At 47.6% G+C, this 18370-nt stretch overlaps 1 protein-coding gene across 1 annotated transcript in view; it reads right to left on the reverse strand.

Moving 5' to 3' along the window:
* Positions 1–3870: 3870 nt before the first annotated feature.
* ANXA6 (annexin A6) overlaps positions 3871–18370 on the reverse strand; it is a 37228-nt gene continuing 22728 nt past the window's right edge. Inside the window, exons 20-26 of the mRNA XM_010850652.1 lie at positions 18213–18214; positions 13849–13866; positions 12879–12972; positions 11633–11728; positions 8916–8974; positions 7462–7584; positions 3871–4671 (exon numbers count right to left, since the gene is read on the reverse strand). Coding sequence (XP_010848954.1) covers positions 4612–4671; positions 7462–7584; positions 8916–8974; positions 11633–11728; positions 12879–12972; positions 13849–13866; positions 18213–18214 — 452 coding nt within the window. The 3' untranslated portion in view covers positions 3871–4611. The remainder of the gene's footprint in view (positions 4672–7461; positions 7585–8915; positions 8975–11632; positions 11729–12878; positions 12973–13848; positions 13867–18212; positions 18215–18370) is intronic.

Below are 18370 nucleotides of genomic sequence, written 5' to 3' on the forward strand. Positions count from 1 at the left end.
CAGCCTATTGATTAATAACAAAGAGCTGATATTTATTGAGTCCTTGCTGTGTCCCAGATAGTGTGCTCAGACATGCATTGCCTTATTTCATCTTCACAACAACCCTGTGAGATAGAAATCTTGGTCGTTCCCATTTTACAGATGAGGATGTCAAGGCATAGAGAGGCCAAGTGACCTATCTACTTCCCAGTGGTTGGATGGCATTCGAATCCAGGCCGAACTGCCTGCCTCCATCCATAGACCTGACTACTGAGTGGTGGACTCAGCAGAACCAGCATTTCCCACTCGTCTAAGTGCTGCTGTGAAGTGGGGGAAGTCTGACCTGGGAAACCTGAGGTCTGAAGGGTGTGGAGAGGCCCGTTGGAGTGGTGATTTACCGCTCTGGGTTCTGAACTGTGGGCCAGTCAACTCAACACTTCCCCATCTTGTTCTCAGCTCTGCTGTCAGCAGGAAGGGGAGTGTGTCAGCAGAGAGAAGAGCCGGAATCAGGACAACTGTGCGCTGGTCACAGGGGTCACCCCAGGGCCGCAGTCCAGCTCTGGGGCCTCCATTTCCCAACTTGGGAAACAGGAGGGTTGGTTCGGATGACCTCGCAGACCATTTCCAGTTCAGTCCATCCATGATGCGTTGCCTGTCTTCAGATAATTTGCATCAGCACTTGGACTCCCGGTTAGTAGCATAGTTAGCCGTCTCCTTTGCCTAACAGCAGAGGACGACTGAGGGGGGGCTTCTCCAGTGGGATCACTCTGGCGGTGACTTGGCTCACAGCAAAGCCGGCCACAGCAAATATCGGGGTCTTGTAAATAGCCCGCACTTCCCACGGAGCTCTTCAACAGCAGGAAATAGGACAGTGGCAATCCCCAAGTCGTCACTCTCAGCTCAGGTCGAAAGGGCAATCTCCTGCCAACCAGCCACTTCCTTCACACACTTCCTCGTGGCCGTAAAGACCCGAGCGCACCCCAGACCAGAACTGCTGGGAAGTGTTTCTCTTGAGGGAAAAGGCAGGGGTCAGGCCTGGAGGGGACCATTTGGGAGTTGGAGGGAGGCTGACTTTGGGCTGAAGCCCTCTAGGGAAGACTGAAGGAAGTGGAAGGACCTGCGGGGGTGTTGATAAGTGCTGGACTGGGGTCAGGATGTGCAGTTCCGGTTGTCTGCCACTGAAAGGCTCTGTGACCAAGGGCCTGTGAAGTGTCAGCTGTCTGTCTGGCTGAGAGGGAGGTGAGAATTTCTGAGGGCCCCTCCCACACTTAGGATGTCACGACCATCCTCCCGTGCTCCCACTTTGAGACAGCAGCGGTCTGGGTTCCGCTTTCTCTTTCCTTTCGTTTTTAACTTAGACCCCACCGCTTCTCTCTGTTGAACTTTGGCCACAGAAACAAGCTCCAGTGTCGTGTGATACTGTGTTTTGGAGAGAGGTGGGTGGGAGGGACACTGGAACAGAATCTCTTAAGGATGAGGACCACAAAGGTCTAACTTTTTTTATATCTTTAGTATCTTGCAAGTGGCATGGCACATAGGAGGCATTCGTAAGCACAAGCTGCATGAGTGGATGGTTGGAGGAATGAGGTGTCTTGGATTCAGAACAGCGGTGACTCCTTCCTTCATCACAGATCCGAGGAAAAAGCATGGTTTCTTCTGCAGGCACCCGGGACTTAGTGGGACTATTTTAATAGCCTTCCAACTGGTCTCTCTTCCTTCATAGCCTCTCCTTTTTTAAAAAAAAAAAATTTTTTTGGCATGCTGTATGGCATGTGGGATCTTAGTTTCCCGAGCAGGGATCAAACCCCTGCCCCCAACAGTGGAAGCACGGAGTCGTAACCACTGGACCACCAGAGAAGTCTCCCATAGGTTTTCCAAAGAACCTCCAAAGGCCAACCCTGGATTATGATATAATCCTGATTTACAATCTCCTCTAATTGGATGCCAATTCCCATTTCTAATCATGTCTGCTGCTGCTGCTAAGTCACTTCAGTTGTGTCCGACTCTGTGCGACCCCATAGACGGCAGCCCACCAGGCTCCCTCGTCCCTGGGACTCTCCAGGCAAGAACACTGGAGCGGGTTGCCATTTCCTTCTCCAATGTATGAAAGTGAAAAGTGAAAGTGAAGTGGCTTAGGCGTGTCCGACTCTGGGCGACCCCATGGACTGCAGCCTTCCCCGCTCCTCCATCCATGGGATTTTCCAGGCAAGAGTACTGGAGTGGGGTGCCATTGCCTTCTCCCCTCAAAACACTGAGAGGGGACTTTACTGATGGTCCAGTGGCTAAGACTCTGAAATCCCAATGCAGGGGGCCTGGGTTCTATTCCTTGTCAGGGAACTAGCTTCCACAAGCTGTCAACTAAGACCCTTTGCAGCCAAATAAATAAAACAAAAACAGCTGAGGGTCTCCCTCCTGCTGCCAACCAATCTCAGAAGGCAACATCCCTTAACTGAGAAAACTGCCTGTCGAGGGTTTGGAGTGGTTAGTACACAGGTAGGACTTCCTGGTTTCTAGGAATTCTAGAAATTCCTGGTTTCTCTGCTTCTGTGTTCCTCTGGGCCTATGAGGCCTTCCGACATCTATTCCCTCAGACTCCATCACTCTTTCCCTTCCACCCCCAACCTATTCGTCCCTCGGTGTGTATTTTTAGGACACTGTCGTATTTGTCTTGGGATGCCTCTGTGATCCACTGCTGACAAATTCTTGAAAGCAAAGCTCAAGGAAACATCTTGGGAGCCACCTCTCAGCTCTGACAGTGGCGCCTGGCTAAGGGTGGGTGGTCCCAGCCCCTTACTCTGGTCCAGGCAGCCCTGAACTTCCATAAACTATCTCATTTACTCCACAAAGGCTGTGCCGGAGGTAGGACTGGGCCCTGTCTTAGAGATGAGGAAACAGGCTCAGAGAGATAACATGCTCAGTCAGTGGCAAAGGTCTGACTCCACAGCTCTGAATCGCCGTGTTAATTTATCTATGGTAACAATTAAGTTGGGCAAATACCCAAACAAGTCTCAGCTGACCCTCACAGGGTTGGGCTCACAGCCTGGTGGAGGGAAGGAAGTGGGAAAGACACAAGGTAACTGCCTGACTTTCAGACTCATTACATTCAGATGGAGAGAGGGCTCTTCACAACTGTCAGGTCCAACCCCTCACTGCACACATGAAGAGACCCAGAGAGGGCAGCGGCTGGTCCAAGGTCACACACGACCAGACCTGGGACTTCCCTGGTGGTCCAGGGGTTAAGTCTCTGAGCTTTTGCTGCTGGGGGTACAGGTTCAATCCCTGATCACTGAACTAACATTCCCCCATGCCACACAGTGCAGCTAGGGAAAAAAAAAAAAGACTAGACCAGCATGTTTCCCAACACCCCTCACCCGTTCCCTGATCAGTGAATAAACATATACTGAACTGCAGGAGAGGGCAGGTCAGCTGGGACAGGGAGCAGAGCCCTCCAGCCCCTAGGCACCCACATGCCACGGTACTAGACAGTTTGAGATCTGAATCCCAGAGCAGAGCCAGAGCTGAGGTAAGGGAGATGGAGAAAGTGCAGCTGACCTGTTCATCACTGATCTTCACAAAGAGGAAGCTTTCCACAGGCCTCCCCAGATCATGATCACATCTGGTGCCCCCGAAGAGTTCAAAAGAGGAAGTCTGGGCTCAGAGGTTAACAGATGAAGATCTCACAGAGAAACATCCAGGCAGCAGAGGGGAGAGAAGGGACCTGAAACCTAGAGCCAGCTGGGCCAGCCTTCCCAGTCTGGACCCAAGCTCTGACCCTCATTTGGGGTGGGAAGACAGAAGCCACTCCTGGGTAGCTTAACACCTTGGCTCTAATGGCGACAACTCAGGCTGCAGGTTCTACATCAAAATCACAGACCCCCCTTGGAAATGCGATTATGCGCCTGTATGTGTCTGTTTATTTAAAGACAGAAATGGAAAGGGAACGATTTGGAGGCACATCCTAGAATGTCAATGTTAGAAGAATAAGCCAAGATCTTTTTGTCGAACCCATATTTTGTGGATAAGAAAATAGAGACTCGGGGAGGGAAAGAGACTGGTGTAAGGTCACAAAGCAGGTGTGTGGCAGGTGCAAACTTGCACGCAGGTCTCCGGGCCCCTGGCTCAGTGCTCTAGCACCACAATTGGGATGAGGTGGCAGTGAAACAGTGGGAGGACTGCCAGCTGGCTCAGCACATTTCCTCCTCTCTCCCGCCCCCCAGAACTGGCACCTGCCACCACACCCCACCATAAAAGCACACACACATCACTCACTTCACAGACACAGGCTCAGTATGTTTTTGGCTTCAATAAAGCCCAGACCAGGGCAGGGGCTGTGACAAGAGATGGAGGCTGGGAAGGCGTGAGGAGGAGGAGGATGGGGAGTGGAGGTGGACGGGATCAATGGCTCCGGTTCTTCGGCCGCTCAGACGTGAGCAGGGGTGACCGTGCCGGGCCCTCAGTGGCTCATGGGAGTGGGAGTTTCCCCTAAACCCCAGCTGAAGACAAGCGCCCACCCTGACCCCTCCCCCCACCCTGTCCCTTCTTTAGTCTCTGAAGCTGGAGCATCAGGCTGGGTCGTGGCAGGTGGTGCCGCTGACCATCTCTCAGCAGAGGTGCCCGTGAGCACCAGTGGCCTCAGTCCTCGCCTCCACAGATGGCCAGCAAGGCCTTCAGGAAGTGCCCGGAGGTGTCACCCTGGCAAGGTCAGAGGGAGAGCAGAGTGAGTGGAACAATACTGATGATCTCAAGGCCCCCTCCTCCCAGCTGCTCTCAGCCTGGATATCAAAGGCCCCCATGTCCCTTCTGTGGCTCCCTGTTATCCTCAGATGTCCAAGCTCTCAGCTTGGCCTCAAGGCCTTGTGTGGTCTGACCCTCATGAAGCTCTGTGGCTTCACCTCCCTCCTTTCCTTCTGGAAGCATCTTGAGCATCTTACTACCTAAACGCCTACCATTCCCCCATCCAGCATGCCCTCTGCACTGCCCCCAAATCCTGTCTACCATCAGGTGCCCTCTCTGCTGTGATCACAGCCCTCTATTCTGGCCTCTTCCCTTGTACTCTGCTAATACTTTTCCCCTAAGATCATTAATACATGTGTTATGGGATTCCTTATTTGAACAAACATTATTGAGCACTTGCTGGGTACCAGCCCTTGCAGAAATTTATGTGAACATCATTAGGTTTATGTTGTATGTCTGGCATGTTAGGGAAATGGAAGTGGAGGTAGCCTTATTTAGGCTTCAGAAGCAGGCCTCTGACCTTGCGTAGACTACGTGCCTGCCTGCAAGCACACCAGCAGCACTTTGGGTAAGAAAGCGGGTAGGTCTTGCACGTTCTTGAGCCCCTAATATCAAAGAAGTCTTATGATCCACAAGATGAAACAAAAAGCACTGTAAAAGTTATAGGAAAACCAGAGCTGCATGTTTGTGTACAAACTGATGATGATACCAGTCTGTAGCCTGAGATTATAATCGGGAGCACCCAGAGCTCACCTGTGGGGTGGATGCATCACCAGAGACCTTTTTCCCATTGAGACTCCAGATAGCTTTTACTTGGAACTTCCAAGTAAAAGCGCTATTCAAGTCTGAATGTGGGTTTCGGCTCAGTTTGGTGATGTATATGCTATTACCTTTCTCTATTGTTTCTATTTCTTTTCTTTTAACGACTGTACATGAAATTAAGTCAAATAATCCTCTTTTAAATATTAAAATTGTTTAATGTGTGTGTAATGAGTGGTCTCTTTTGTTAATGAATCCTTCAAACCTAAAATGAAAGTAAAACTTTCAGCCAAACAGGCCATTATGGAAAAAGTATGGAGATTCCTCAAAAAATAAAAAATAGAACCACCATATGTTTCAGCGATTTCACTCCTGGGTATTTATCCAAAGAAAACAAACATTACTTAGAAAAGATATATGCACCCCTATGTTCATAGCAGAATAATTTACAACAGCTAAGATGTGGAAGCAGCCCAAGTGCCCATCAACTGATGAGCAGATGAAGATGCAATGGAATATTACTCAGCCATAAAAATGAAATCTTGCCATTTGTAAGAACATAGGTGGCCCTAGAGATTATTGTGCTAAGTGAAATAGATCAGAAAAATACTGTATAGTTTCATTTATACTCAGAATCTAACAAAATAAATGAACAAATGTAACAAAAAAGAAAGAGCTATAGATACAGAGAGCAAATACCAATTCCCAGAGGAAAGGGGATTGAGGGAGGAAAGAAAAAGGTGAGGGAGACTGGAGGTACAAACTTCTAGTTGCCAAATAAAATGAGTCATGGGTATGAAATGTACACTGTGGTCATTGACTGCAATACAGTCAATAACTAATACTTTCGTATGGTGACACATCGTAAGTAGACTTACTGTGGTGATCATTTTGAAATGTATAGAAAAGAAAAATCACTACATTGTATAATAGGAAATAACCCAGGGTTATAGATCAATTATAACTCAAAAACAAATAAATTCATAGAAACAGTTCAGATTTGTGGGTGGTGGGAGGAGGAACTGGATGATGTAGTCAAGAAGTACAAACTTCCAGTTAGAAGTACTAGGGATGCAACATACAACGTGAAACATATAATTAACACTGCTGTAATATATAATCTATATAAATTATATAATAATATACAAAAGTTGAGAGTAAATGCTAAAAGTTCTCATTACACACACAAAACATTTTTCTACTTCTTTAATTTTGTTTCTATATAACATGATGGATGTTCACTAAAGTCATTGTGATAAGCATTTCATGATTTTTGTAAGTCAACCATTATGCTGTACCCTTAAACTTACATGGTGTTATATGTCAATTATATCTCAATAAAACTGGAAGAAAAAATAATAAATATGTTCTACCAATTCACATCTCCACCAAGTCTGTATGAGACTGCCTGTGAGCCTCCCCATGGTCTTGTCAACCAAGTCCAGCATCAAGCTTTAAGATCTTGGTCAATTTCAACGTCAAAGAAATGGGCTTCATAAATGAAAAAAGCAGACATATTATACCTGATTCCATTTACATGAGATAATCAGAAAAGGCAAATTTTGAGAGACAGAAAGTCACTTGAAAGTTGTCTAGAGCTGGCAGTGGAGACAGGTACAAGGGACGGCAGTGGGTTGGTGGAAACACTGAGCTGTGGAGAAGACTGTGCAATTTGCTCCATTTACTACAAATTACTGACTTATGCCCTTAAAACAGGTGAATTTTGTGGTCTGTAAACTATGATTCAATAAAATTGCTTTTAAAAAGCAAGAAAAGGGGCTCTTGTTTTATTTGGAAATCCTAAATTATAAGCCTGCGATCCATCTGGAATTTATTTTGGTATGAACAGTAAGTAAGGCAGATCTCCTCTCATTTAGCAACGTCTTAGTTGTTCTAAGAGGTGACACTCTGGGAATAAAAAGAACTTCTATGTTGGAGCATCTGACACTGCCCCCTACCCCCTGACCTCTCATCCTGCTTGCCCCTCACCTCAATGGCTTGGTGGAGAGACTTGTCGTATTTCTCGATGAACTCCCGCCGGATGTTGAGCAGGTCGATCTCACTTCGTGAGACCATGATCCTGGTGAGGGTCTTCTCATCCGTGCCGGCACCCTGGTGGAGTCAGGTGACAGGGAGACACAGGGCAGGAGGAAGAAGAGGCTAGGTCAGGTAGGAGCTCATGGGTGTCCATCTCTGCTCTGCTCCCTTTCCCCTGCAACCTGGGGTGGGACATCCTGCCTCTGTCTTCCATAAACATTTCTGACTCCAGCTCCCCTGTGCCTAGGACTGGGCAGACAGAGGCAACAATTGCCTGTATGAGCTGAATAGCATGCTCCCTGAATTCATGTCCACCTGGAGCTTTACAAGGTGACCTACTTTGGAAATAGGGTCTTTGCACATGAAATTAGTAGAGGACATACTGCATTGGGGTGAGCCCGAGATCCAGTGACTGGTGTCCTTACATGAAGGACACGTGGACATACACACAGATAAAGGCAGAGACTGGAGGGACTCAGCCACAAGCCAGGAAACACGAGGGTTCCAGACAACCACCGGAAGCTGGGGGAGAGGCATGGGAGAGCTTCTCCCTTAGGGCCTCCAGGAGGAACCCATCCTGCCAACACCTTCATTTTGGGCTCCTGGCCTCCAGAATCATGAAAGAATACACTGTTGTCACTAAATTTGTGACAGCAGCCCTGGGAAATTAATACAGGATCCAAGGAGCAGACATAGAACACGGAATATATGGGCAGCCAAGGCCCACCTCTGCCCCCCAGGAAGCTCAGAACACCAGCTGAGGAGTCAGGGCTGCACATGGCCAGGGCTCAAGAGATGGTTGTCATGTTTGGGGACAGCAGGCTAACAGGGGTCTCAGGCGCACTCCCACTAAACAGAATGTTCACGCTCTGTCAGCAGCTGGGGCTCCACTGTTGGGTTGGGAGGCTGGCCTGAGTGGCCTGGGTTTTCAGGAAGCCAGAGCTAGTCCCAGAGTTGAGCGCTCACTTCCTTTTGTGATCATTTGTCACAGAAGACATTGTTTCACTTGCTAGAATGGGAGTGCCAAGGGGGCAGAGACTGTCCTTTTCAAGTTCCCAGAATAAGCTTGTCAACCTTGGCATCTGGGACCAGACCATTCTCTGCTGTGGGGGCTGTGTGAGCACTGGAGGATGTTCAGCAGCATTCCAGCTCTCTACCCACCAGATGCAAAAAGCAACACTCCCCAAGTTGTGACAACCAAATGCATCAAACATTGTCCAGTGTTCCCCAGGGGGCAACGTAACCCCTGGTTGAGAACTACTATCCTAGAACCAGACCTGGGACAAAGGCTGAGAAACATCAACCAGGTGGAAGCAACCCAATTCCTGACCCGGCGGGTGGTGCCCACCTGTGCACCAAAGTGGAAGTGCTCAAAGGGAAAGGAACACACAAGTAAGTTTTCTTACCTTCATGGATTTGTAAAGTTTGTCAGCAAAGAAGAGAGGCTTGTTCTTGACACTTTGAACTGGTAGGAAGAGGAAAGAGATGCAGGGTACTTGGTCAAAGGAGGTGTGGCCAGACCATGGGCTGCTGATGCTGCTACTGAAGTAGCATAGCCTATCCCAGCAACCTGTGCCCAAGGTCGTGGCCACACCAGGCTCACCCCCAGGCCTGACACCTTCACTCCCCCTTCCTGACACCTCCTCCTCTGTCTCATCCATGGACCTGGCTCTCACTCAGTTGCATCTCGTTTCCTGCTGAGGTGCTTGTAGCTAATCAAGGCTAGCAGAGGACTCAAAGGGAAGAAACCACTTGTGAAGCCACGGTACAGGGCCTCAGACTTCTAAGTGCAACAGAATCAAAGAACTTGAGGAAAACTCAGGTTTTAGGCTCCACCCTAGAGACTCAGATTCAAGAAATATTTCAAGCAGAGGTTCTCAAAGTTTAGTTCCTGGAAGTTGTCTGCATCATCTGGAACCTGGTAGAAATGTGCATTCTCGTGTCCCACCCCTGGGATGTGCTGAATCTGTACCTTGGAAGGTGGGTGACCAGCTCAGCCCACTTTGCCTGGGGCGTTCCTGGTGTTAGCACAAACCTGGCTGGTTGCCCACCTCACTGTGGCACAGCCTAATGTTTGAGAACTCCTGATTGAAAGAAATACCACACCAAAGAGAGACTGTCAGTGTAATTCAGGGCACTGCCAATCCCTGGGGCTGGGTGTTGCCCCAGAGTCTGCACATGTTTGCATCAACCTACCTAGCGCCACCCCAAATACTGCTTGCCTGATGTAACAACCTCCCACCCTCCAAGGCTGGGGAGTGTGGGTAGGTCTCTAGCCCTCAGCAGCTGCTGGATTCCAAGGCCCCAGAGCTCATAGGGATCAGAAGGGGTGTCTCAGGTAGCTTAAGGAGGAGGATTCAGATGCCAGAGCCAAAACACTAGAATGACTCTAGATGTAAAAGTATCTCTATGAGGAGGGCAGGGGCCGAGAGGCTGGAGCGTGCATCCCAAGGGCACACTCATGCAGGAGATAGGCATATACCCTCCCCTGCAGCAGGTTCAGGACCCTCTGGGAAAGACTACATTATATACTGACCTTCCTGGGTCCTTATGTAGTTCCCTACCACCTCCTAAACAAAACCCAAGCTCCTCGACCTGAAAATCAAAGCTCCTGTCTCCCTTTGCTCTCTCATCGCTTCTGTTTCCCCAAGGTAAGGAGAAGTTTCCTGTCTGTCCTCCACTACTTTACCTCCCCAAATCTACATCCCCAGTCCTGTCACCTCCTCCAAGGAGACTGCCCTGACTGCAAGTGTGGGGCTCAGTCAGTGTGGCTAAGGAGGAGACTGGGCAGAAACTTCCATCCTCTATAACCAGCCCAGAAAGCCTTCCCCGGAACCTGAAGCCCGCCCAGCTGCCTCAGAGGACCCCGGGGCCTGCCATGGGATGGAGTGAAGTGGAGCGGAACATCTATGCACACACTTGCACATACACGTGTTCTAGGTGGGAGAAGGGGAAAGCGGGAGCAACAAGAGCAGAGCAAGGTCGAGACGTGTCTCCAAAGATCAGTTACTCTGCGATTAATACGAGTCTGGGCTTTGGGCTCAGACGGCCTCTGGTTCCCGCCCTGCTTCCACTACTGCTACGTAACCTTGCTGAACCCCAGCATCCCACTTTGTAAAATAGGCAGATAAAAGCACTTTGTGAGCATTCAAACAAACCTGTGTGCAACTAACTTCACACAGGGCCTGACAGGAAATAACAATAGAAGCTAATATTTATCCAGTGCCTTTTATGTGCCAGGAGGCTGTTTTTTAAGTGTCGTATAATTAACTCCTTTAAATCTGGTACTATCATCACACGCACTTTACAGAGGAGGACAACTGAGGCACAGGGTTCTCATGACCTGTGAAAGGATATAACTGCACAGCTAATAAGCGGCACAGATGGGACTTAACCTGGATTTACTATGCTATTCTGTCTCCTAAGCGTTGCTCCCAGCTGGTAAAGATCCACTATAAATCAAATAATAACATCACGACAATAACACCTCTGCTTCCCATGTTCTAAAATAACTTTTCCTCGCATTTGAAGTCCCTAAAATCAACAGGCATCCTGTAATTGATGGCAATTATGTGAAAACGTTCCACTGATACCTCAAGGTAGGATTAAAAAAAAAAGTGCATCAATACAATGCATTGTATTGTAGTCATAAAATAAGACACTGCTAATCACTAACGCTAATAAAAACAAACCTGACCTTTGCTTGTATCTACTCAGTCATTTGTATACATGGAAAATTGAGATCCAAAAGGGGAGAGATTTTCCAAAGGCAAGAGCTAATATTACGCAATAAGAGAGTAACCAAAGAGCCCAGGTGCTGGGAGGAGGAAACGGTGTGCGCGCGTATACACACCCTAGACCTGCAGGACACTGCACCCTACCCAGCCCAGCCGTCGCCCTCCCAGCCATGTCCCCAGAGAGAGCTCTTTCCTTACACTACCCTGCCGCCTAGAACGAGTCCTCATGTTACCCCGCCAGTCACACGCTGACAGACCCCAAGAAGTGGCAGTGCTTATTTCCCAGAACTAGTAGTTTAAGAAGTTACAAAGGCCACACTCATCCAGAGACTCTGGACATGCTTCCTGTCCCTCCCCAGCCCTTGCCCTTGGCCCCCGCCAGTTACCAATGGCCACAAACACGTCTCGGACATCCCCAGACATCTCCTTCTTGATGGTGTGCTCCACGTCATAGTTGGTCATCTTGACGAACTCCTGGAAGACTGGCCCCCAGAGAAGTCCCCGAGGTGGGAGGTGAGCTCTGATGCAGGGTTTGGGGGGACATCATCCTTTCCCCCACCACCCAGCAGCAGCAGGCGTGGCTGCAGCCCAGACCTAAATCTACCGGGCAGGGCTGTTGTGGAAAAGACATTCTGACCTCAAGGCTGCCTTGAGCTCTGAGCCAAGCCTGTATCAAGTCAGACACTGCCCCAGAGCTTCAGGCAAGTTTTAGGAACTCAGGCTGGGGTAGTAGAAGGAGCATGCATGCTATTCACAGCTGTCCCCAAGCTCACCAAAGGACCTTGGGTGAACCCCTCTCCCCTTCTGGGCCCCCCTTTCCTCCCGAGTCAAGTTGGGATAGAGATTAATGCAAGTAATCACAATGATAACACTAAGAAGTTATCAGGTACCAAGCGCTTTGGTGCATTAATAATTATCTTTTGCATCCTCACAACAGTCATGTGAGGTAGAATTAAAATCCCGTATTTATAGGTAAGGGAACAAAGGCACAGATATTCAGTAACTTGCCCGGGGTCACATGACTGATAAGTGGGAGATTCGAATCAAGCCAGTCCAGCTCCCAAGTCCATTCTTTTAGTCACTGTGCTAAAGCCCCTTAAGTATTTTACTGCAAAGTACCAGGCACGTGCATGTAAAATCATCACTGTCTCAGTAGTCAGGGCCCCTCACAATCGCCTAATGTGAGGGTCGCCGCATACAGCGGCGCATGTGGCAGCCTGTGTGTGTCTCTTAAGACATGCACGTGGTCTCTGTGTCATCACCACCCTTCACTGCCTTGCTCCTGGCAGATGTCACCAAAGAACCGTGACACAGAACCTTCAAATCCTTCTCAACACAGCATTCTAGGCAGCCACTACCAACCCCATAGAGTTGGCCTTGGAGGCTAAAGCCACCTGCCATCCTTTATCCCAGGCATCACACGTGTTTCCGTAAGGAGGTGAGGCGAGTTGGCCCGAGGCTCAATGATGCTGTTAGCAGCAGAGCCAGGACCAGACCCTGGGGTTCCTGAGTCCCCGTCAGCCAACAAACTCCCTTGCTGGGGTAAGGGGCGGGTGAGTGGGCAGCTGGCTCCTCTTGTCAAGGGTTGGGGATCTTCCCACTGCCTTGGGAGGGGAGGGAGTTGGGTCTCACCTCTCCGGAGGTGCGGATAGCTCCGCGTGCAGAGGATCATCATGAATCGTGTCTCCAGGGAAGACTTGTCTCCGCTGGTTGTGTCTGCTATTTCCTGCAGAGCCCAGGTGGGGGCAGGAATGGGGAGGGGAGACACAAGAAAGCCTGGTTGTTTTTCACTTTCCTGTCTGCCTGGGTCAAGGACGGTGAGAAGCTGGGCTAAGACCCAAGGAGGCCCTTCCTCGGTCTCCACATCCCCTGTCTGGCTCCCAGGGACCATGCGGACTCACCCAGAGGAGCTGAGCACAGAGCACTCCCACCTTAGCCTTGGGGACACAGGACTGGGCCCGGGGAAAGGGCAAGCGGGGACTGGGCATGGAGACTCAGATTCTTCTTCCATCTTTAAACCCCTCTGAAAGCCTCTCTGGGGAAGTGTCTGTGCATGTGTGCAAGGAAAAATGGTCTAGCCAGTGTTTCCCCAAGTGTGGTAAACAGGCAAACGTGTTTACACACCACATATTTATTTCCACGGTGATCTTTGGGTCAGTTCTATTTACATCGATACGAAATTTCCTTTAAAGTAACTCAATTTGGGACTTCCCTGGTGGTTCAGCAATCAAGACTCTGTGCTCCCACTGCAAGGGGCAAGGATTTGATTCCTGGCCAGGGAACTAGGATCCCACAGGCCACATGGTGCATCCAGAAAGTAAAAAATAAAACTCATTTGGGGTTAAAATGAGAGTCCATTTAAAGCACTATTCACAGTTGGTGGTATATAGCACCATTCTGGCAAGTGGTTGAGTGGTGAAGTTTGGGAAACACTTGCCCAGCCCATTTTTCATGCAGTGGGGGTTTTTGGAGGTCCTGAAGGGGAGAGAGAGAACCTGGGGGACAGGCCCCCAAATCGTGCCTGACTCTGCCCACTCAGCCCCACCCAGAGGCACAGCCAGACTCAGACCACTAAAATCCACGTGAAGAACAGGGCACTCACCAAGATCTCAGCAGCCACCTGAGAGCAGGGAGGAGAGAGAAGGGAGAGAGGGGAAGGCGAGAGTCAGAGGAGGCTCAGAGAGGGGGCCCTGGGGTGCAGGTGAGGTAGCCTGGATTGGCAATGGGGAGCAGGGAGGGGCTGGGGGGACACCTTCCCCTGATCTTTGAGTTGGACTCAAAACGAGGACAGGTCTGAGAATTAATGATGGATGTGCTTACTGGAGGGATAACCAGAGGGTACAGGACAGGACCCCCTGCCCCTCACACCTACCACCGAGAAGTTCAATGTGAGAAGTGCCCTGTTCCCTTCACCCTTTACCACGTCGGGGTTGAAGGGTCCTCCAGAGACTTGTTACCACCCTCTCGTGTTACAGACAGGACACAGGAAAGCTGAGGCCTGGGGTGTGGGGACATGTAGCCAATCGGGTGGGAAAATGCCAGCTGCCCCAGTCATCTCACAAGGGTGAACTTCCATCATTGCATCATGCTGAGCACAAAGTTCTGAGGTTAGGACACTATTTTGTTAGGCAAATGGCTGTGACTTGCAGGGCCTGGGAACGAAATACAGTCAGTCCTGCGCACGCCCCGGATGGAGTTTTGTTTTGTCTGTTTACCCAAAACCCTGCTGACTGATTTATTCTGTTGGGCAGACTGAAATCATCCTCTTTGTCAACTTCTCAATAGCCTTACTCTTTAGAAACCATTTTTGTTGCATAAATTTGTAATGTCTATCAAAATTCAAAATGCGCATGCCTTTGATCAAGCAACTATGTTGCTAGGAATTTCTCTTGCAAATAAACTAGCCAACTATATCTTTGGAGATATACTACAAGGGTGCTCACTGGTAATAGAGAAAAACTGGAAACCATTATCAGATTGCTTGTTAATTGAGCTATGGTTCATCTAGCAATGGAAATCCACTCAGCTAGTAAAAAGAATGGGACTGGTCTACAGGACTGCTAAGGAGAGAGCTTCCATTTAAATTAAGCAAGAAAGTACATTATGTTGCATATAAGTGTTTCTTTTACCTTGATAAGAAAAGATAAAGTGTGCCCACTCTTACATATTTACTGGGAAGTTGTGCTAGAGGGATAGTCAAGATACTATTGACAGTGATTACCTTTAAAGAGAAGGACTGGGGGAAGAACTTTGGCATTGTATTTTTCCTGAAATTTTATGTTTATATTTTCTCAACATGCAAATACATTATTTTAATTTTTTAGAAAAAAGTTAAATAGGAGCTGTCAGAGCCACTAGGATTATGGGATATTTCTGGGTTTTCTGTTGTTGTTTTGTTTGCTTTTTAAATGTATCTGGCTGCACCGTATCTTAGTTGCGGCATGTGGGATCTAGCTCCTTGACCAGGATGGAGCCCTGGCTCCCTGCATCGGGAGCATGGAGTCTTAGCCACTGGACCACCAGGGAAGTCCCTGCTTCCGGTTTTTATTTACACTTTCCCATATTAAAAACAACCTCGTTGAGACTTCCCTGACAGTCCAGTGGTTAGGACCCCTCGCTTCTACTGGAAGGAGCATGGGTCTGATCCCTAGTTGGGGAACTAGATCCTCCATGTGGAGCAGTACAGCAAAAATAAATAAATAAAAGCTCTTAAAGAAAAAGATCTATTAAATAAACAAACAAACCTAGTTGAACCTTGAAGACATTATGCTAAGTGAAATTAGTTAGAAAAGGACAAATACTATATGATTTCAAATATGTGAGGTACCTAGAGTAGTCAATTTCATGGAGATAAAAAGAACTAGAGCCTGTGGGGGTGGGGGGAAGAGAGGTTACTGTTTAATGAGTACAGACTTTTAGTTTTGTAGGATGAAGAGGTCAGTGGATGGATGGTAGAGATGGCTGCATAACAGCGTGAATGCACTTAGTGAGGAACCACACTTTGAAAAGGTTAAGATGGTAAATTGTAAGATGTGTTAAATGTATTTTACCACAGTTTTTTCAAACGTTATGCTAAAAAGTCTAGGATTGCTATTTTAAAAAGAGGGAGATGTTTAAAAAAATTAAACAAAAAGGAACCTAAAGTACCAAAGATTCTTCACTTTAGATCAGAGAACTCCCAGATGTATTTGTTTTTTCAAAGCATGTTTAAAATCATAATATTTGTAATATGAGAAACACAGTGAGCTACTATAATAATTTTCCAGATAGTCAACACAAGAGCTTTTCCTTATTAGCTTGGCTACTTCATGCCAAAATTAATCTGGGCGATTCCTCCAAAAGGTAGACAGAGAGTTATCACATGACCCAGCAATGCTACTCCTATATAACCAAGGGAAACGAAAATATTCATGCACATAAAAACTTGTACATACATGTTTATAGTAATATTCATAATTGTGAAAAGTAGAAACAACCCAAATATCTATTAGCTAATGGAGGTAAAATATATATATATATATCCATGAAATGAAATATTATTTGGCAATGGAAAGGAATGAAGTATTGATATATGATATGATATGGATGAAAATATATAAAAATATTATAATAAAGTAAAAGAAGCTAGCCACAAAAGCCACATATTGTAGGATTCCACTTATATGAAATGTCCAAAGTAGACAAATCTATATAAACAGACAGTAGATTAGTGGTTACACAGGGCTGGGGGTTGGGAGGAAATGAAAAGGAACGCAATTTGTACAGGGTTTCTTTTAGGGTGATGAAATGTTCTAAAATTACCACAGTGATGACTGCACAAGTCTGTGAAGATACAACCACTTAACTGTGTACTTTAAATGGGTCAGTAGTATGGTATGCAAATTATATTTCAATAAAGCTGTTGTATGAAAAAATAATCCAGAGACTGAATTATCTAAAAATGGCCACAACTCTTTATTTCACTCTGGGGCTATAATAATGAGATCATTTACATGATTTATTGCTCACATGGGAACACTAAGAGTAAAGAGGAAGCTATCTGCAATACTGTGGGGCAACAGGTAAACACCAGACATATGTCACCTGATCATAACAGAGCCAGACTCCCAGAGCTTAGGGTGCTCTCAGTGTCCTGAGCGAGAGCATGGGAAGGAAGAGGTATAAAACCATCAAGCGTTAATGTCATTATTTTTCTGGGGAACCTTGGCTCTGCATATCAAATGCCTTCAATTTTTGTATACATTTCCCTCTAGTATTCCCAACTCACCTCTAGAAATCTATTCTAAGGAAAAAAAAATAATAAAGATGATGAGAGTTGGTTACTAGGGAATGGGCTGGTTAAATAGTTCGGCAGATTCTTAGATGGAATAGTATTTAGCCATTAAATGATGCTGTTGATTTTTTTTAAATGATATATGGGATTTCCCTGACAGTCCAGTGGCTAAGATTCCGAACTTCTACTGCACAGGGCACAGGTCTGATCCCTGGGTAAGGACCTAAGGTCCCACATGCTGTGTGGTGCAGCCAAAAAACAAACAAACAAACAAAAAAAGTAACCATATTCACAAAATATTCATTTTTAACTGTTATAAACCAGGAATCTATTTCTATAAATCCATAAAGACAACTAGAATGATATACTCCATTAACAACAGTTATTACTAGTAGCAGGTTATATGGGGTTTTGTTTTTGGTATTTTCTAAAGTTTCTACAAAAGAATACGTATTGCTTGAGAAACCAGTGTTTCTAGCTGTCAGACAGTGAGTCCACACCAAGATCAGGGTCCAGCATCTGTGAATCTGGAGAAGCAGCTGAGCTGGACAGGGCCTGGCTCTGGCTCCCTCAGTTGACTCCACCCAGGTTCTCTCTCCCGGCTTTTCTCCGGAAAAGGGGCTGCCAGCAAGGCCCACTATTGCCCCCTGCTGGCAGCAACTAGAAGCACAGCTTCCCAGGGAGACCCAAACACCGAGCGGAATTCCCTGGAGGATGAATTTTGGGATAGAGGATGGATTTGGGGTGAGTTTTAAGGAGGATGGGCTTCCTCGGTGGCTCAGGTGGTAAAGAATTTGCTTGCAATGCAGAAGACCTGGGTTGACCTCGATGAACTCCCTTTCGAGGGCTCCCAGGACATTCCCTTCGACCTGGATCCCATTTCAAAAATAATGACCCGAGACCTTTAGCACTCAAGCCCCCTTCCCAGTAAGCTCCAAGACCTGCTCAATCAGTGGCCCAACTCCACCTGGGCCACTGATTTGCTGTGTGAGTTTCAGGTGTCATTCACCCTCTCTGGGCCTCCATCTTCCAGTTATATTATGAGGAGTCTGACTCTGAGACACTCCTTAAGTCCCTTCCAGATCTGAGGATCTAGGGCTCGAGTCCTATTCTTCACACAGGAAACATCAGTAGAATCAGCACCACCCTCCCAAGTATCTCTCTGAAAGTTTTGGAAACTGTCACAGTCTCACTTCTAAGAGTGGAGAGTTGCAAGGGGCCAAAAGTCTCAGTGTCAACCGGTCACACCAGCCCTGCCCTGCCAGGCACCCTCCTCACTCCCAGACAGCCAGGGCTGGCATGGACAAAAGCCAGCTGGAGTCACTGGGCAGGGGGAAGGGGGTGGTGGGAT

Source organism: Bison bison, unplaced genomic scaffold (genome assembly GCF_000754665.1).
Source record: "Bison bison bison isolate TAMUID 2011002044 unplaced genomic scaffold, Bison_UMD1.0 scf7180017864291, whole genome shotgun sequence".
Lineage (NCBI taxonomy): Eukaryota > Metazoa > Chordata > Mammalia > Artiodactyla > Bovidae > Bison > Bison bison.